This window comes from Lissotriton vulgaris, chromosome 10 (genome assembly GCF_964263255.1).
Source record: "Lissotriton vulgaris chromosome 10, aLisVul1.2, whole genome shotgun sequence".
Classification (NCBI taxonomy): Eukaryota; Metazoa; Chordata; class Amphibia; order Caudata; family Salamandridae; genus Lissotriton; species Lissotriton vulgaris.
In genome coordinates, this window is record NC_141698.1 from 14,938,496 (window position 1) to 14,952,509 (window position 14,014).

Consider the following 14,014-nt stretch of genomic DNA (forward strand, 5'->3'; position numbering starts at 1 on the left):
TGAGACATTATTTTGAGAACGTGATGGAACCATCAAACAACATCATTGAGAATACGGAGAGACAATTCAAACCAAAAAGCACATATCAGGCCCCAGTGTCACATAAGATGCTAGACCCATCTGAAATAATGGTGAAAAAGGATCTCAAGTCTCTTGATTACAAGAAAACACGACACCATAATCTGACCAAGGCTGAACAAAACATCATAAACAATTTGGCAAATGATGAGACATTAACAATCCAACCGGCAGACAAGGGCGGAGCACTTGTAATAATGGACACGCGTTATTATGAACATAAAGTAAATGAACATGTGTCAAACAAAGAAACCTATTTACTATTACCATCAGACCCTACCGCCATGCTTCAAATCATGTTAAATGGATTATTACAAACAGCCAAAATGAATGAATGTGTTGATGACCAAACCTTGCAATTTCTTACAGAAAAAAATCCTAGACGACCACAATTGTATATGATCCCTAAGATCCATAAACATCCAACGAACCCACCATTCAGACCTATTGTCTCGGGTTGTGGGTCAATTTTTGACCCCCTCGGACAATACATTGACTATCACCTACAGAAATTTGTACAACAGTGGGGATCTTACATAAAGGACACCACGGATTTCTTAAACAAACTCACATGGATACAGGAAGGGTTCCAAAAACATTGGATTATGTGCACCATAGACGTGGTGGCACTTTATACCTCTATACCACATGCAGCAGGACTTGAATCCGCAGAATGGGCATTGCTCAAACTGGAAGATGTATCCACTGACAGAAAAATCTTTGTGCTACAGCTGTTGAAATTCTGCCTACACAATAGCTACTTCATATGGAAAAACAACTATCATGCACAACTTAATGGAACTTCTATGGGCTTTGCTGGGGCCCCAGCCTACGCGAATACATTCATGGCCCAATTCGAGGCACAGAACTTAATGAACTTAAATGAATGGCCACATGTGAAATGATATTGTCGATTTATCGACGATATTTTTTTTAATATGGGATGACACTGAGGAATTATTGGAGCAGGTGATCATGAGAATCAATCGAGTGGATGAAAGAATTCAATTTGCACACAAGATAAACAAGGATGTCATTGATTTCTTGGATGTAAGGATCACTAAAACAGATAGCGGATTCCAAACTGAACTCTTCACCAAACCGACAGATCGGAACAATGCACTTAGCTATACGAGCTTTCACCCGAGGAGTCTAATCAGAAACCTACCACTATCACAGTTCATCCGGATCAAACGCATTTGTTCAAACACACTGACATGTGAAAACACCTTGGCAAAACAAGTACAAAAATATGAGGATAGAGGTTATCCAGTAGAAACATTACAGGAGCAAGTACAGAAGGTTGCACTAATGAATAGGGCAGAACTACTAAAACCCCGTAAAAGGACTCAAAAAGACAGGATGGTATTTGTAACCAAATACACAACCCAATCAAACAAGATCAAAAATATCATTAACAGAAGATGGGAACTATTGGCCATGGAGCTGGATTTCAATGGATTATTCAAAGAACCTCCACTACATGCATACACCAGAGGATTAAACTTGAAAGAGAAATTAAAACGCAAGCACCAACCACCACCAATAGCAACATACAAAGGAACAATTCGGTGCCTCAACTGTACAAATTGTAACAACGTGATAACTGGCAATGTTTGTACGCATCCAACCTCAGGAAAACCGATACAATTAAAACATACCAGTGACTGTAATGCACAGAAAGTTGTGTACGGCATCAAATGCCTGTGTGGTAAAATGTACATCGGCAAAACGGAGAGGAAAGTAAAAGTCAGAATCACAGAACATAAAAGCCGGATTCGCAATGAAAATTTAACCTCACCGTTAGTACAACACTGGAGGCAAGAGACACATAGTATCTCGCAGCTCAGATTCCTAGTCCTAGAACAAGTGCATATAAAGCCAGGGATTAACAACCATCAGAAATTGCTTCAACGAGAGTTGTTTTGGATTAAATACTTTAACACCATGGTCCCCATAGGCCTTAATGACAAATATGATTTAGCTTGCTACCTTTAGTTAACAAGTCTAATTAATATACTGAATCCAGATACACGCACAATATGGACATAAATGTATAAGAACTTTTGAATAGAACTGCTAAATTACAATGTACATAATCATCTGTAAAAAATGTATTAACCAGGATCTTTTTTGTATTCTGATCTAAAAAAAGAGGTAAGAAATCACCAAACTAATTTGATGCTGGCGCAAAAAAACACTCTAACATGGCCGAACACATTCGCTAAACATCACTCATAGTCGGAGTGGAGTAGGTAATGAAATGTAATGTATGTGTTCTTGTAAAGCGCACTGCTGCCCTGAGGCATCGTGGCGCTGTAGACCGCTGGGGAACCCGTCCTGGCTATCCCTGTGAGATGGTCCCTACTGGGTATCTCCAAGGTGAAACCAGGCATCCCCGGCGAATGTGGGGGGCCGTTGTAGAGATGAGGCAAGCTAATGCCCAGAGTTGCCGAGTGTGATCCCTGGTTAGAGGAGGCACCGAGGCGAGAATTATCGAGTCCGCTGACCCTGGTCCACGACCCTGCCACGTCGGGAATTGAACCCTGGTCCCGGGCCATTCTCTGCTTCCAGGTCTGCCGCCTCTAACCAGTGAGCCACACCACTCTACTAGGCACCCGTACAGACGCCGTAGTTGCACAAACACACACGGAGTGACAACATGAACATTTATTATCATTTCACGTTTCCGGGATATTGATTAGGCAACGTTAATGGTCGTTCGTGTGAGGGGTAATTTTACCATTAGAAGATGGCGTCAGTTTTGAATCGCTTTTGATCGTGAAGAATACGTATAGTCCTCATATGCTCTGCTCCCTTTGACGTGCCAAAACCTTCATGAGAAGAGGAGCTCAACTATGCTGCTGGTGGAGGCGCTGCCACGACGGCTGGAAGATCTGCACTAGTGCGGCTGGCTGAAGGGCTTTTGCCTTTGGGAACCTAGAACTACCCAGCAGTCGTGAGAAGTCCTGCAGCTCAGCTGGCAATTAGCCCAAAAAACAGTCAAAAACAAATACCTTGTCAGGGCTGTGGAGCTCTAGACACTTTCTGCATTAACCCTTTCGCTGCGGCGGCTATTCCGCCGCAGCGCTAAGTGGGCGGGGCGGCCGCATGCTGGTGACAGAACCGCTCCGTCACCAGCCGCGGTTGAGCTGTGCTGGTGACGGAGCGGTTCAGTCATGACCCGCCCCGCTCAATACAACGGCCGCGCAGGCGCGAAATCAGCGCCGCGCAGGCGCGGCGGCCGGGCCATGACGGAACCGCTCCGTCATCAGCACAGCCCAACCGTAGCTGATGACGGAGCAGTTCCGTCATCAGCAGGTGAGGGGTTAATAGAATTTAGTCTGTGTATTTATTTACTTTTGTAAAGTTTTATGTGCTGCAAAGATACTGCCTCAATAGATCCTGGGGAAACTGGAGGAAGTTCTACTCGTATGAACAGATTGCGAGGATCTGAATATCCACAGAAAGTCATTGAATGGAGTCCAAAGGCCAAGGGGACTCGATGAGTCTGTATCATTGGCTTTGAGACGTGGAACTAGCGCACCACACTCTATGAATATCAGGGAAACTCTCTCCCAACATTAGCCTCGCGGACTCGGGCACTTCACTGACCAACAAAGCCCTGTTTTCAGTACGAACTTGGGGCTGGGGAGAAGGAAACCAGGGAACCAGCCTTTAGGATTTCTTGGCAAACATCTGGTTAAAAAAAAAAAAATGGTTCTCTGTCCTTACCACCAAACCCCACACTGGACTCTAACACCTCACTCCATCTTCCAGGTAGGCAGGGCACAATGTAAGGCACATACATACATGCTGGACATTATATATGACTGGCCTTCAGAACTGCTTATCAGAACGTTTGACGTGCAAGAACGAACAGAAATCTGTACTGTCCCGGCTCCTTCTGAAGGTGCACACTCTGCCAAAAAGGCAAGTGTTGGAGAACGTTTCCAAACATGAATGGAACAAAGGCATCTCTAGTGAGGAAAAGGGTGCGGATCTGTATGCAAGTGAGTGAAGGAGTGAATATGAGTGCTGGCTTTCTTGAAACAGACCTTTATTCATTTGCAGCTTTGCAACACTGTGAGTTCAATAGATGCAGAAGTTAATGTAGGAAGCTGGCTCTGTATATAGTGGATCAAAACGAGGTACACTGTGTAAATACTCCAGGCAGCCCTTATTGGTTTAGAGAGGCAAACATGATGGCACTAAATGCTCTCTTTTGTGGTGGTGTGGTTGAGCAGTTAGGCTTATCAGAGGGTAGTGCTAAACATTTGTTATACTCTCAGAGGCAATAAATGAGATACATACTTGAATAAACCCGAGACCAATTTAGAAAAGTAAGTCCTATTTTTATATAAAGTTTAATACCAAGAACTTCTTATCTGGTAAGTACTTTGTGAAATATTGAATTTCACAGGTAAGTAAACTGTTCACTTAAATGCATCTTTACGCAGCAATGCTTCTCTATGGGAGAGAAGGCATATGTTGCATACAGTTGTTTACAGTCGGTTTCTTGGTGTTCTCTTCAGGACTTAGGATAGTAGGTGGCCAAGGTCTAAAGTAGCACTAGCAGTTACTCGTTACCTGCCCTATGACATCCAGATCCAGAGGTGCTGGTCAATTTCATAGCTTTGAGCGCTACGCCGGTGGAAGGAAGGGGCGAGAATCTAAAAACAGGCTGCAGAGGGGTACTTGGAGACACATCTAGGAGTTCCCAACAGGGGGCTTGGATCACTAGGGTCCTGGGACCAAGGGGACACAGCCGATACATCGGTACCCTGGCAGGGACGCTTGGGTGTAGAGTGGATAGGTTGGCTGGGCTCTGTGCATCCTAGGGCCTTGCGGTTGTCGGTCTCACCGGATGAGGGTGCAAAATCAGAACAGCTGGGCCACTCTGGAGGTGGGTCTCTGCAGTGCCGACGTCCCACGACGTCTGCTCAGTCTCGATGTAGTGGGAGTCCAGATTGGACTCTCATGGTCTCTGTTTGCTGCAAGGGGTCCGGTACCTCGAGTATTTGTCCTGTGCGTCTCTGGTCAGTCCTGCTGTCCTCCCACTTGGTGGCGGGGACAGATCTGACCTTCAGGAGCAGGTGTACCTCTTCCTGTGGCGCAGCTGTATCTGGCTGGCTGGGGAGTGGCAACTCAGTGAACCAGACTTTGCTTCTTTGGTGCCTGCGGACTGGAAGGGAGTAGCTCCAATACTCCAAGGGGGATTGCTGGCAATTTGTGAAGGGTTGACCGTCTTCCGTGGTTATTGGAAGATGGACAGCTGCAGGACGAGTCGCTGGACACGATTTTCGAGACTGGTGCAGGCAGAATTTGACACCAAAAGTCCACTGTAAGTCTTCAGTTCTTGTTTTTCTTACAGCTCTTCTTTGTTCTCTTTTTCTAGATATGTTGAATCTCAGTTTCTGGCATTAGGGTGCCTCCTAAATACTGAATTTAAGGGCATTAAGGGGAGTGATAGGGAGTAGCCAATGGGCTACTTACCTTCAGGGTGACTGCACCCTCTATATGACCACTTCCCATGGGGAGTGGGCATAATCTTGACCCAGAGAACCTAATTCCGCCACAACCAAGATGGTGGAATTCTAAATTTCATGTTCACATCAGGTAGCCCAACTTAGGGGTGGCCCTAGCCTGCCTGAGGGGCATGCATAAACTAGCTAATTTTCCTGCCTGTCCTGGTGCCAAATGGGCCCAGGGCAGGGAGTGGGAGATTTCCCCTGTCTGGGGACGCCTTAGGTCGCAAATCAAGGGCGACAGAGTCCTTTGAAGCCTCCTACCTTGATATGCTGATCACTTAGCCATCCTGCTTGCAGGAGGAGAAAGTACCTCTGGCCGGAGCAGGCATTGTTTGTGCCCTCAGAGAGCTCAGGCTCTCACCTTCAGGAGGTCATAGACCTGCCTGTGGTGGCAGGCTGGTCTACACCTAGACCTAGATAGCAGACCCCAGCGCACTTCTCTCAAAATTGCATCAGATACCAGACAAAAAGTGGGGGTGACCGTGTAAAAAAAGGAGAACTTTCCTACAGTTACCATTCTTCACTACCATGAAAAAGCTGTCCCCCCCGCCCTAAAGTTTGTGCCTCTTTACTTTCCCAAACATTAGGCAGTAGTAAAAGTTCACTTCAGGAAAAAAAAGCTATTTGTCCTTACCTCACAGTCAGGCTCATGAAAGCAAAATCACATCAGAATGTCATGGAAGACTTTTAGCTGACCCCCTGCATCCTACATAATCTGGGTCCCCAACCAAAGTCATCAGAAAAAGTTCCTCTAAGTCACTATTACGTCAGCAAGAAGAATCAGTGGATAGCAAGATCTTGCCTCAAAAGATTTGAATTTAGTTTTCAATAACCATAATGAGCTATAAAAAACCTGAAATGTTGTCAGAATTCAATCTTAACCAGGAAATACTTCTCCTGGTCCTGCAACCAGAATCTCTTGCTTTTTGGAGACTCGAGGGGTCTTATCCCAGGCATCAAAGCAGCGAGAACTGCTTTTGCTCATCTAATGCTTGTGACACAAGAAGAGTTCAGTCTACCCTGTGGCTTCATGCTCATCCCTTCAGAGCTGAGTCCGTAGCAGCTTTTCAGAGGATTGAGCCAGTTGCAGAAATTTGTCAGGAGTCATGCAGCTACTTGGGCTCCCCTGCATAACCTTTTAGATTTTACTAATTGGGTGTGTTTTTTCTTATGCATGCAGCTGTTGGCCCGACTGTTCTCTGTAGCCTGTTTCATTGTCTGGCCTGTGCTTTCCCTCCACACTCTCTTGCTGTTTCTGGGGCTGTGGAATCTGGTTCCTAATCAGTTGTGAATTTAGAGGCCAGAATAAGAAAGTGTATAGAAGTTAACTTCATATTATTCTGAAACTCAAGGATTAAGGATCCATAGTTACCGGTCAGTAAATAGTTCTTCCTCTTTTGTAATTGTGCTGCCTGTTGTCTGTCCCCATCATTGATCAGAAATCTCCTTGACTATTGTCACATGTGTGCATGGTTCTGGAGGTGCTCGGACACCAGCTGCTGAAATGGATCATCCGGTCCAACTACCAAGGGCTGCCGCTGCCCTGTGTCAAGAGCATCATCCGGCAGGTAAAGATGAGGCGCGCTGTTACACTAAAATAACTCTTCTCCTTATGGGATCTTCATTATTGTTCATAAACCAGCGGTGTGTCAAGGCAACTTGTGAAATGATGGCTCAACTTGAGATCTCCGCGAACCCAGAGGCGATTCAGGCATCTACTAGTGGCTTTCAGAAGTGCTAACCCTGAGGAACGTGTGCTTGGGGTGTTTACCCCTGGGTATTGGCAGGTTTGGTGGGAGGAACGCAGGTGCCATAGTTGGTGGTTCCTGGGTGGAGGGTTTGTCCATCCAAGCCTCAACAGCAACATAACATCCTTGTGTCTGCCTGAGAGGTAGTGAGACCGCTCCAAAGAAGGCGCAGAGAGTGGGAGTCGTGCCTCCGGATTCAGAAGGTGGACCGTTGACCTGCACCAGCTGGTTATCAGTGGCCTGTCCGTGCAAGCCCCAATGGGGAGTTGGAATGGAGGGCCAACTCCACCGGCCTGCAGCAAGGATCTGCGTGCACCCAGGAGGCCTTTGTTCGAAGGCCGAATCCTATGTCTTATGAATCGGGTTTAGTGAAGACACTGGCTGTAGAGTCAACAGTTTTTAGTCTTCCCATACTGCGCATCTGCGAATTGCCATCGGAGACTGGCTAGATTGAAAGAGAGGAATTCTAAACAAGCCAGTTATGGTTTTTATACAAAGATGTTTGCTTCAGAGTTGCAACTAATCTCTTTGAGTTCTGTTTCTTTCCCCTTTAAGCCCTCAAACCATCTTAGGGCACGAGCGAAGCGTTTCCCCTCTTTCATTTCCTCAAGCAGTGATTACAATGTCCTTCCTTTGATACTCTTTTGCCAAGTCTCCTTTGTTGAGTAGAGCGCGATGTTAGCTACATTCAAAACTAGTTTGGTGCATCATGGAGCTGTGTGCCCTTCTCCTTGAGGGCCTCAGCCTCAGGGCACAAGTGGCGGGACTGACCTAGTTAAACAGAAAGCAAGTGGCATCACGGCACGTGACATCACTGCGCATGACGTCAGGGCGTGTGACTTTACAGCACGTAACCTCACAGGAAGTGGCATCATAAGAAGGGAAATCAGATCTTTAGCCCTCACATATATGTTTAACATGTCTATCATGAGTACATTGGAGCATATTTCGATTATATAAGGAAACGCTCCTGGTTTATCTTAAGCATGTTAGAAGCGCTAACAAGGTGTGAGCCTTTGTTTCCCCTCTGCTGCATTTGCATCAGGTGCGAGGCTCCTGACTGCTGCCAGCCAAGAAACTCCAACAAAAGGAGGCCTGATGACTCCTCAGATTCGGCCTTTGTTATGGGCTCAGCAGGAGTCTGAATTAAAAGAAAACCCCCCTCCCCGCCTTCAGTTTGTTGCAGATCGAAAGCAGACAACGTCGTGCAGGCGCTGCTGAATATGTCCTGGTGTTTGGAAATTACACCAGGGTGAATTCAGCATATTTTTTTGTAGAGCCCAACTTCTTGGCAGACGACGTCCACCCTGTGAAAATCGTGGGTGGACGCAGTCCACCGCGTGTACCCCCGACTCGTGCCCTGCTCCGCCTCCTCCTTTCTTCTACCGCGCATGAAGTCAGCCCCTACGCCCAATCCCAGGCCGCATGTGGGGTATCAAAAAACAAGGTTTTGACTTGGAAGATGACTTTGAAGCGGGCCAGAAAAAGATGTATGTATTGGATGTTTATAGTCCCCAGTTGTGCTTACTTCTTGAAAGGATCTCCGGCGCTGTTGAAACTTTATCATATAGTCCGAAAAATCATCACTGGGGCGAACTGATGGACAAGAGGCCCAATCGTGAATGCCACCCGAAGAATGGCGTAATAAACAACTCGCGCAATGAAAGGCAAGGCAGGGTGCCCCCAGGAGGCTTCGTGATCAGGGCTCTGTGTGCCCTCTCTATTATGAAACAGACTGACACCTCTCAGGTTGGTACCCAACTCTTGAGCCAATCAGAGATGGATGAAGTCCGTATGGGCCTCTCCGGGATGCCCTCGGTGTGCAAGTTAATTTCCCGGAGCATCTTCCACTTGAGCCTCCAGCTGAGACTCTGGGATCTGCGCAGCTCCCAGGTGCAGTGCACCGATGAAGGGGCGGCGGTGCAGCTCCTCCCGACTGCCGGCCAACAAGACGGGGCCTCCCGTGCGAGCCTCCGGGTGGCTGTGGCCTGCTGCTCTCTCTCATGGCAGACCTTCAGTGCCTCCTTCAGCAATCAATCAAAAACAAAACATTTTCTTACACAAGAGAACTGAATTCACATCCGCTGAGTGATGAAAATGCTGGGAACCTCCAAACCAAGAAAACTGAACAAAGGTCAGAGCTCGGAGAATCTGTGTGATCAGCCAGGGTCACCATAAGAGAGACAGTAAACATCAGTGTCACGAGTGAAGCGGGGCAAGAGCATCTGTGCCTGCTCCTAGGACTTCAACCCAGGGTCCGTTCTGCTAACCTAATGCTGAAAACTAGTAAAACAGTTCAGTACTGCGTGCTTGCTTCCATGACACCCTGCCCTTCTTTCTGTTGGTAGACGGGCATCCAGGCAAACACCAGGAGATGATGGACAGAGCGCTGAAACTTTTCAGACACTCACCCCCAGTCACATATGTGGGTTGAATCCATCACCGTTCTTTAGCTCACTCCGCCTCCCCAGTTCAGACACAGCCATATGCAAATCAGTCTGACCCTGTGCCTCATGGGAACAGTCCAGCCCGAACTGCCAAGCCATGCCTTCCCTGAACCGGAAACAAGCTTCCGAGGACCGGTTTCAGAACACTGAAAACTCACATTTGGAGCTTATCATGCAAGCCCACTGATCTTGAGCAACATAAGAGCCACCCCAGCCATGTTCCAATGTGTCACCTGTCCGAGCATACACCCTGCAAAAAGAAATGGGGGGAGAAGGAGGATAAACAAAACTAGGTCAGCCTCCAGTCGTATATATCAAAAAGCCAGGAACCCACAGTAATGGGTCCAGAGACCTAGTTTGTGTGTATGGTTACTGCGTAATTTTGTCAGTGTCTACCATAAAGAGAAAGAAAAATTTCTTTCTAGAGTCCCCTCACTCACCGGGGTTTCCCCACGGTGACATGCTTCATCATTGGGGCCATCCCAGTTCTCTACGAAAAGGGGCGTGCTGCGACTAGCGGACTACGCAGGAGCACTGTATTTGTGAAAGGCTATGTGTGGTGTAAAGTGTTGTGGTGGTGGAGTGGTTGTGTGATTAGAAATACTGTGCTAGTGGGCCTCAACAATTTATTTGTTTGTTCCTTATCGGCGAAACCGCTCGGTATTACCTGCTCGATCCTCACCCGACCGCATATTTCGCCGATAAGGAACAATGTTTCCACGAGGTGATCCCGCCCTCGCCTGAGACCATGAAGTGCAATTAAGCACCAATACATATACGCCATTAAGATACAAATCGTATGTATGAAAACGCTTGTTTTAAATTAACAGCGCAAAGAAAAAATATCAAATCAATCCTATTTATTTAAATATAGGAGTGGTATATAGACAGGGCTGGACCCTGTATGGTCTTGATGAAAAGCTTGGGGAGCTTGAAACATGTCGACCACAAAACACTGATTTAGCCCAATTTAAGGTTAGATAGCAGTGTTACCCCATTTTAATATACCAAACTAGGAACAGAATAAATTGTTGAGGCCCACTAGCACAGTATTTTTAATCACACAACCACTCCACCACCACAACACTTTACACCACACATAGCCTTTCACAAATACAGTGCTCCTGCGTAGTCCGCTAGTCGCTGCACGCCCCTTTTCGTAGAGAACTGGGATGGCCCCAATGATGAAGCATGTCACCGTGGGGAAACCCCGGTGAGTGAGGGGACTCTAGAAATACATTTTTCTTTCTCTTTATGGTAGACACTGACAAAATTACGCAGTAACCATACACACAAACTAGGTCTCTTGACCCATTATTGTGGGTTCCTGACTTTTTGAGCATACACCCTGCCACAGTATAAGGTTCCACAGTAGAAAATGTATACATATTGAGGTAGCAGCTTCCAGTGTGCAAAGTTGTATCTGTAGTCTGCGGCTTTGGCACATGCCAGTTTGGTGGGAAAAGAATCAGAGCTTGTTCTGATTAGAATAAGAAAGACCTGCCAATGCTCCAGGCGTGCCTTTGGAGCCTTTGGTTTTGCATTCCCTTGAAAGGCTGATCTGTGGTTTTCACCATAAATGTGCATTTGAAAATGCTATTTGTGTTTTTGAAGGTGAGCCCTGCGGTCCGTTTTCCCCATTGATATCTTGCTGCTGTGTTCTCTGGGAGTGGTTTTAAATGGCCGTACTTCTGGCCCATTCGACTCATCTGTTTTGCCGCCTTCTTCAGGTGCTGCAGGGCTTGGATTACCTTCACACCAAGTGCAAAATCATCCACACAGATATCAAGCCCGAGAACATCCTCCTCTGTGTGAATGATGCCTACATCCGCCGGCTGGCCGCGGAGGCCACAGTGTGGCAAATCACAGGGACTTCGCCTCCCTCGGGGTCTGCTGGTAAGGCCTCTGTTCTTTCAGCGCATGCTTTTTCCTGAGCTACTGACCCCTTGTGAATTATAACTCCAAGTTTGCAATGTTTTGTTGTTTCTTTATTCCATAAATATGTTTATCAATTGTTTATGTAGCTTTTCTTTTTTTATAATTGGCGTTCATTGCCACCGGGCCACCATAGAGCAGGGTGTGGAAAGGCAGACGAAGAGCTGTGGCTGCTTAACAGCTTGAAGTTAGTGCATCTTTCGGAGAGCCCTGTGTAGTTTGTATTTCAGTAACCTGGCCTCTTGAACACTGGGGCCCTTGTTAAAGATAGAGGAGTTTTTTTTATGCAATTTAACGTGTCCAGCTCTTTCCTTCATTGTTGCACCTTTTTAAACTTTTTGTAGCAAATGCTTTTCTGTAAATAAATGTAAAACAATGGAATATTCACACCTTCTCATTTACTAATACTGCACATATCTCTCTGGCGGCTGAACTCAAACTTGGACCATTTGGAGCACTTTTGTGTAATGATCTCCATCCATTGGGGCCTCACCCACACTCCACTCCCTTCCCTCTGGAATCTCTAATTGACATGGATCTTGTAAAATTAGCACCAGTGTAGGGATCGGAACCACTTTTAAAAGACTTCTGGTGCCTAGGAATATTCTCCCAAGTCATGTCGGACATATTTTACAATTTTTGGTGCAAGAGCGCCATTGTTAAAATGATGGTTTTGCACAAATTAGACAACAGTGAAAATTATGTTGAATATCATGTCCATAATGTCATTGCCCGCCAACTTTCAACTGGCATCATGGCCACCAATTTTTTTTTCCCTGATGGCAGAAACCACACAGCTCCACATTAATAAGAACACCGTGTCTAGCATTGGACCCTTCATACATTCATATGCTTGCACCTTCTCTTGTTGTCCAAGTGGGAGTTCGTCTGTAATTTTACCATAGCAACACAAGGCACTGGCAGCTTGAAAAGCCCCAAACTGTGCCCACTTTGTTAGCACATCCACCTCACTTCTAAAGAACCTGGGTCATCACACCTAACGTCGTGCAGAATAGAGTTCCAGAGTTTTGCTTTTATTTTGAATCTGATAAGTCTATCTGTCACTAGCAATGACATCTTGACACATTTCCTGAGGCTGCAGGTGTAGATTTAGAACGCCACTGCTTCTGGAAAAAGGAAAACCCATGGAGAAACCAAGAGGAGCCTTTTCAAAGCCCTTGATTCCTGTGGGAAAACGAGGCTCTTATCAGATGATCTCACCAGAGGTGTATTTACTGACTTTACCCAGAAAACAAAGCCGAGGGCTACAAAATCTGCAGAACATCTGCCAAGACTCTCGGTGATCATGAAGGGAACCTTTTAAGATGGATCCAGAAAAATATGGATGCTGAATACCCATCTTCATAGGAGAGAAAAAGGCATCAAAAAAGAAAGCTCGAACCAGCGAGGCCTCAAAGGAAAAATCTAGACCTAAAGAATCGGCCTTAGATGAGCCTGAGGGAAAAAAAAAAACAAAGCGGCTCTGAAAAAGTCAATTACCAGGAGCAGCATAAGATACCTTCTCCCACCACTATGCCTCCATCTTCCTCTTCGGCAAACAAAGTGGAAGACAACCATGCTGTTGACAGTAAGCCCGATGACGACTGCCACCGAGGACATGTCGTCGACACCACTAGCCAAAGTGAGGAAGCAAGCCTTCCTATGAAGCCCACTTAACTCGCCATTGCCTAAGACTTTGCTGGTGACAGTGTGGTCATTATCCTTAATAGGAGAGTAGGCAACAAAAGAATCTGTTTCGACTTTGCCAACAGTAAGGTGGGCTAAAGAACGGTGATGGGTTAAACCCAGATCTGTTGACTGGGTGTGAGTGTTTGATTGGTTCAGATGCTCCGTCCATCACCACCCCCTTTTTGTACCGATCAGTAAAGTGACAGCACTCTTGTCACCAAAAGTGTCCGCAAACAATACATTGTCACTGTCTACTTCAACATAAAAAAAGAAGCTATGGAATCAGGAGAGTTGTGGCCAGAGCACACTTCTCCCAGCAAAATGATGCTTTAACCACCTGCTAAATTGCTGGATACTGAGGCTGAAGCAGAGTTGAATCCTGACGGTCCTTATGGAACAACCTTCGGTCCTGGCCAGGATGAAACGTTAAGACACAAATGAAGAACAGGCATATTGTCCACAGCCACAGCCGAAACCCTTCCACACCACCTTACCTCCACAGCATTAGGAGGAACATAGGGAATTTTATGACTGTCACTTTGTCCCCTATGTGTTCGTATATGAAAGCTACAAGCAACAAGCTTGG

General features: G+C 46.3%; 1 protein-coding gene across 2 annotated transcripts in view; it reads left to right on the plus strand.

The window, feature by feature from the left end:
- The window catches only part of SRPK3 (SRSF protein kinase 3), a 120,349-nt gene that overhangs the window by 56,569 nt on the left and 49,766 nt on the right, over positions 1-14,014 (plus strand). The window contains exons 7-8 of one of the 2 annotated variants that reach the window (XM_086940229.1): positions 7,071-7,177; positions 11,535-11,700. In XM_086940229.1, coding sequence (XP_086796355.1) covers positions 7,071-7,177; positions 11,535-11,700 — 273 coding nt within the window. Of the gene's footprint in view, positions 1-7,069; positions 7,178-11,534; positions 11,701-14,014 lie in introns of both variants that reach the window. The other variant, XM_086940228.1, reaches the window with a different exon arrangement.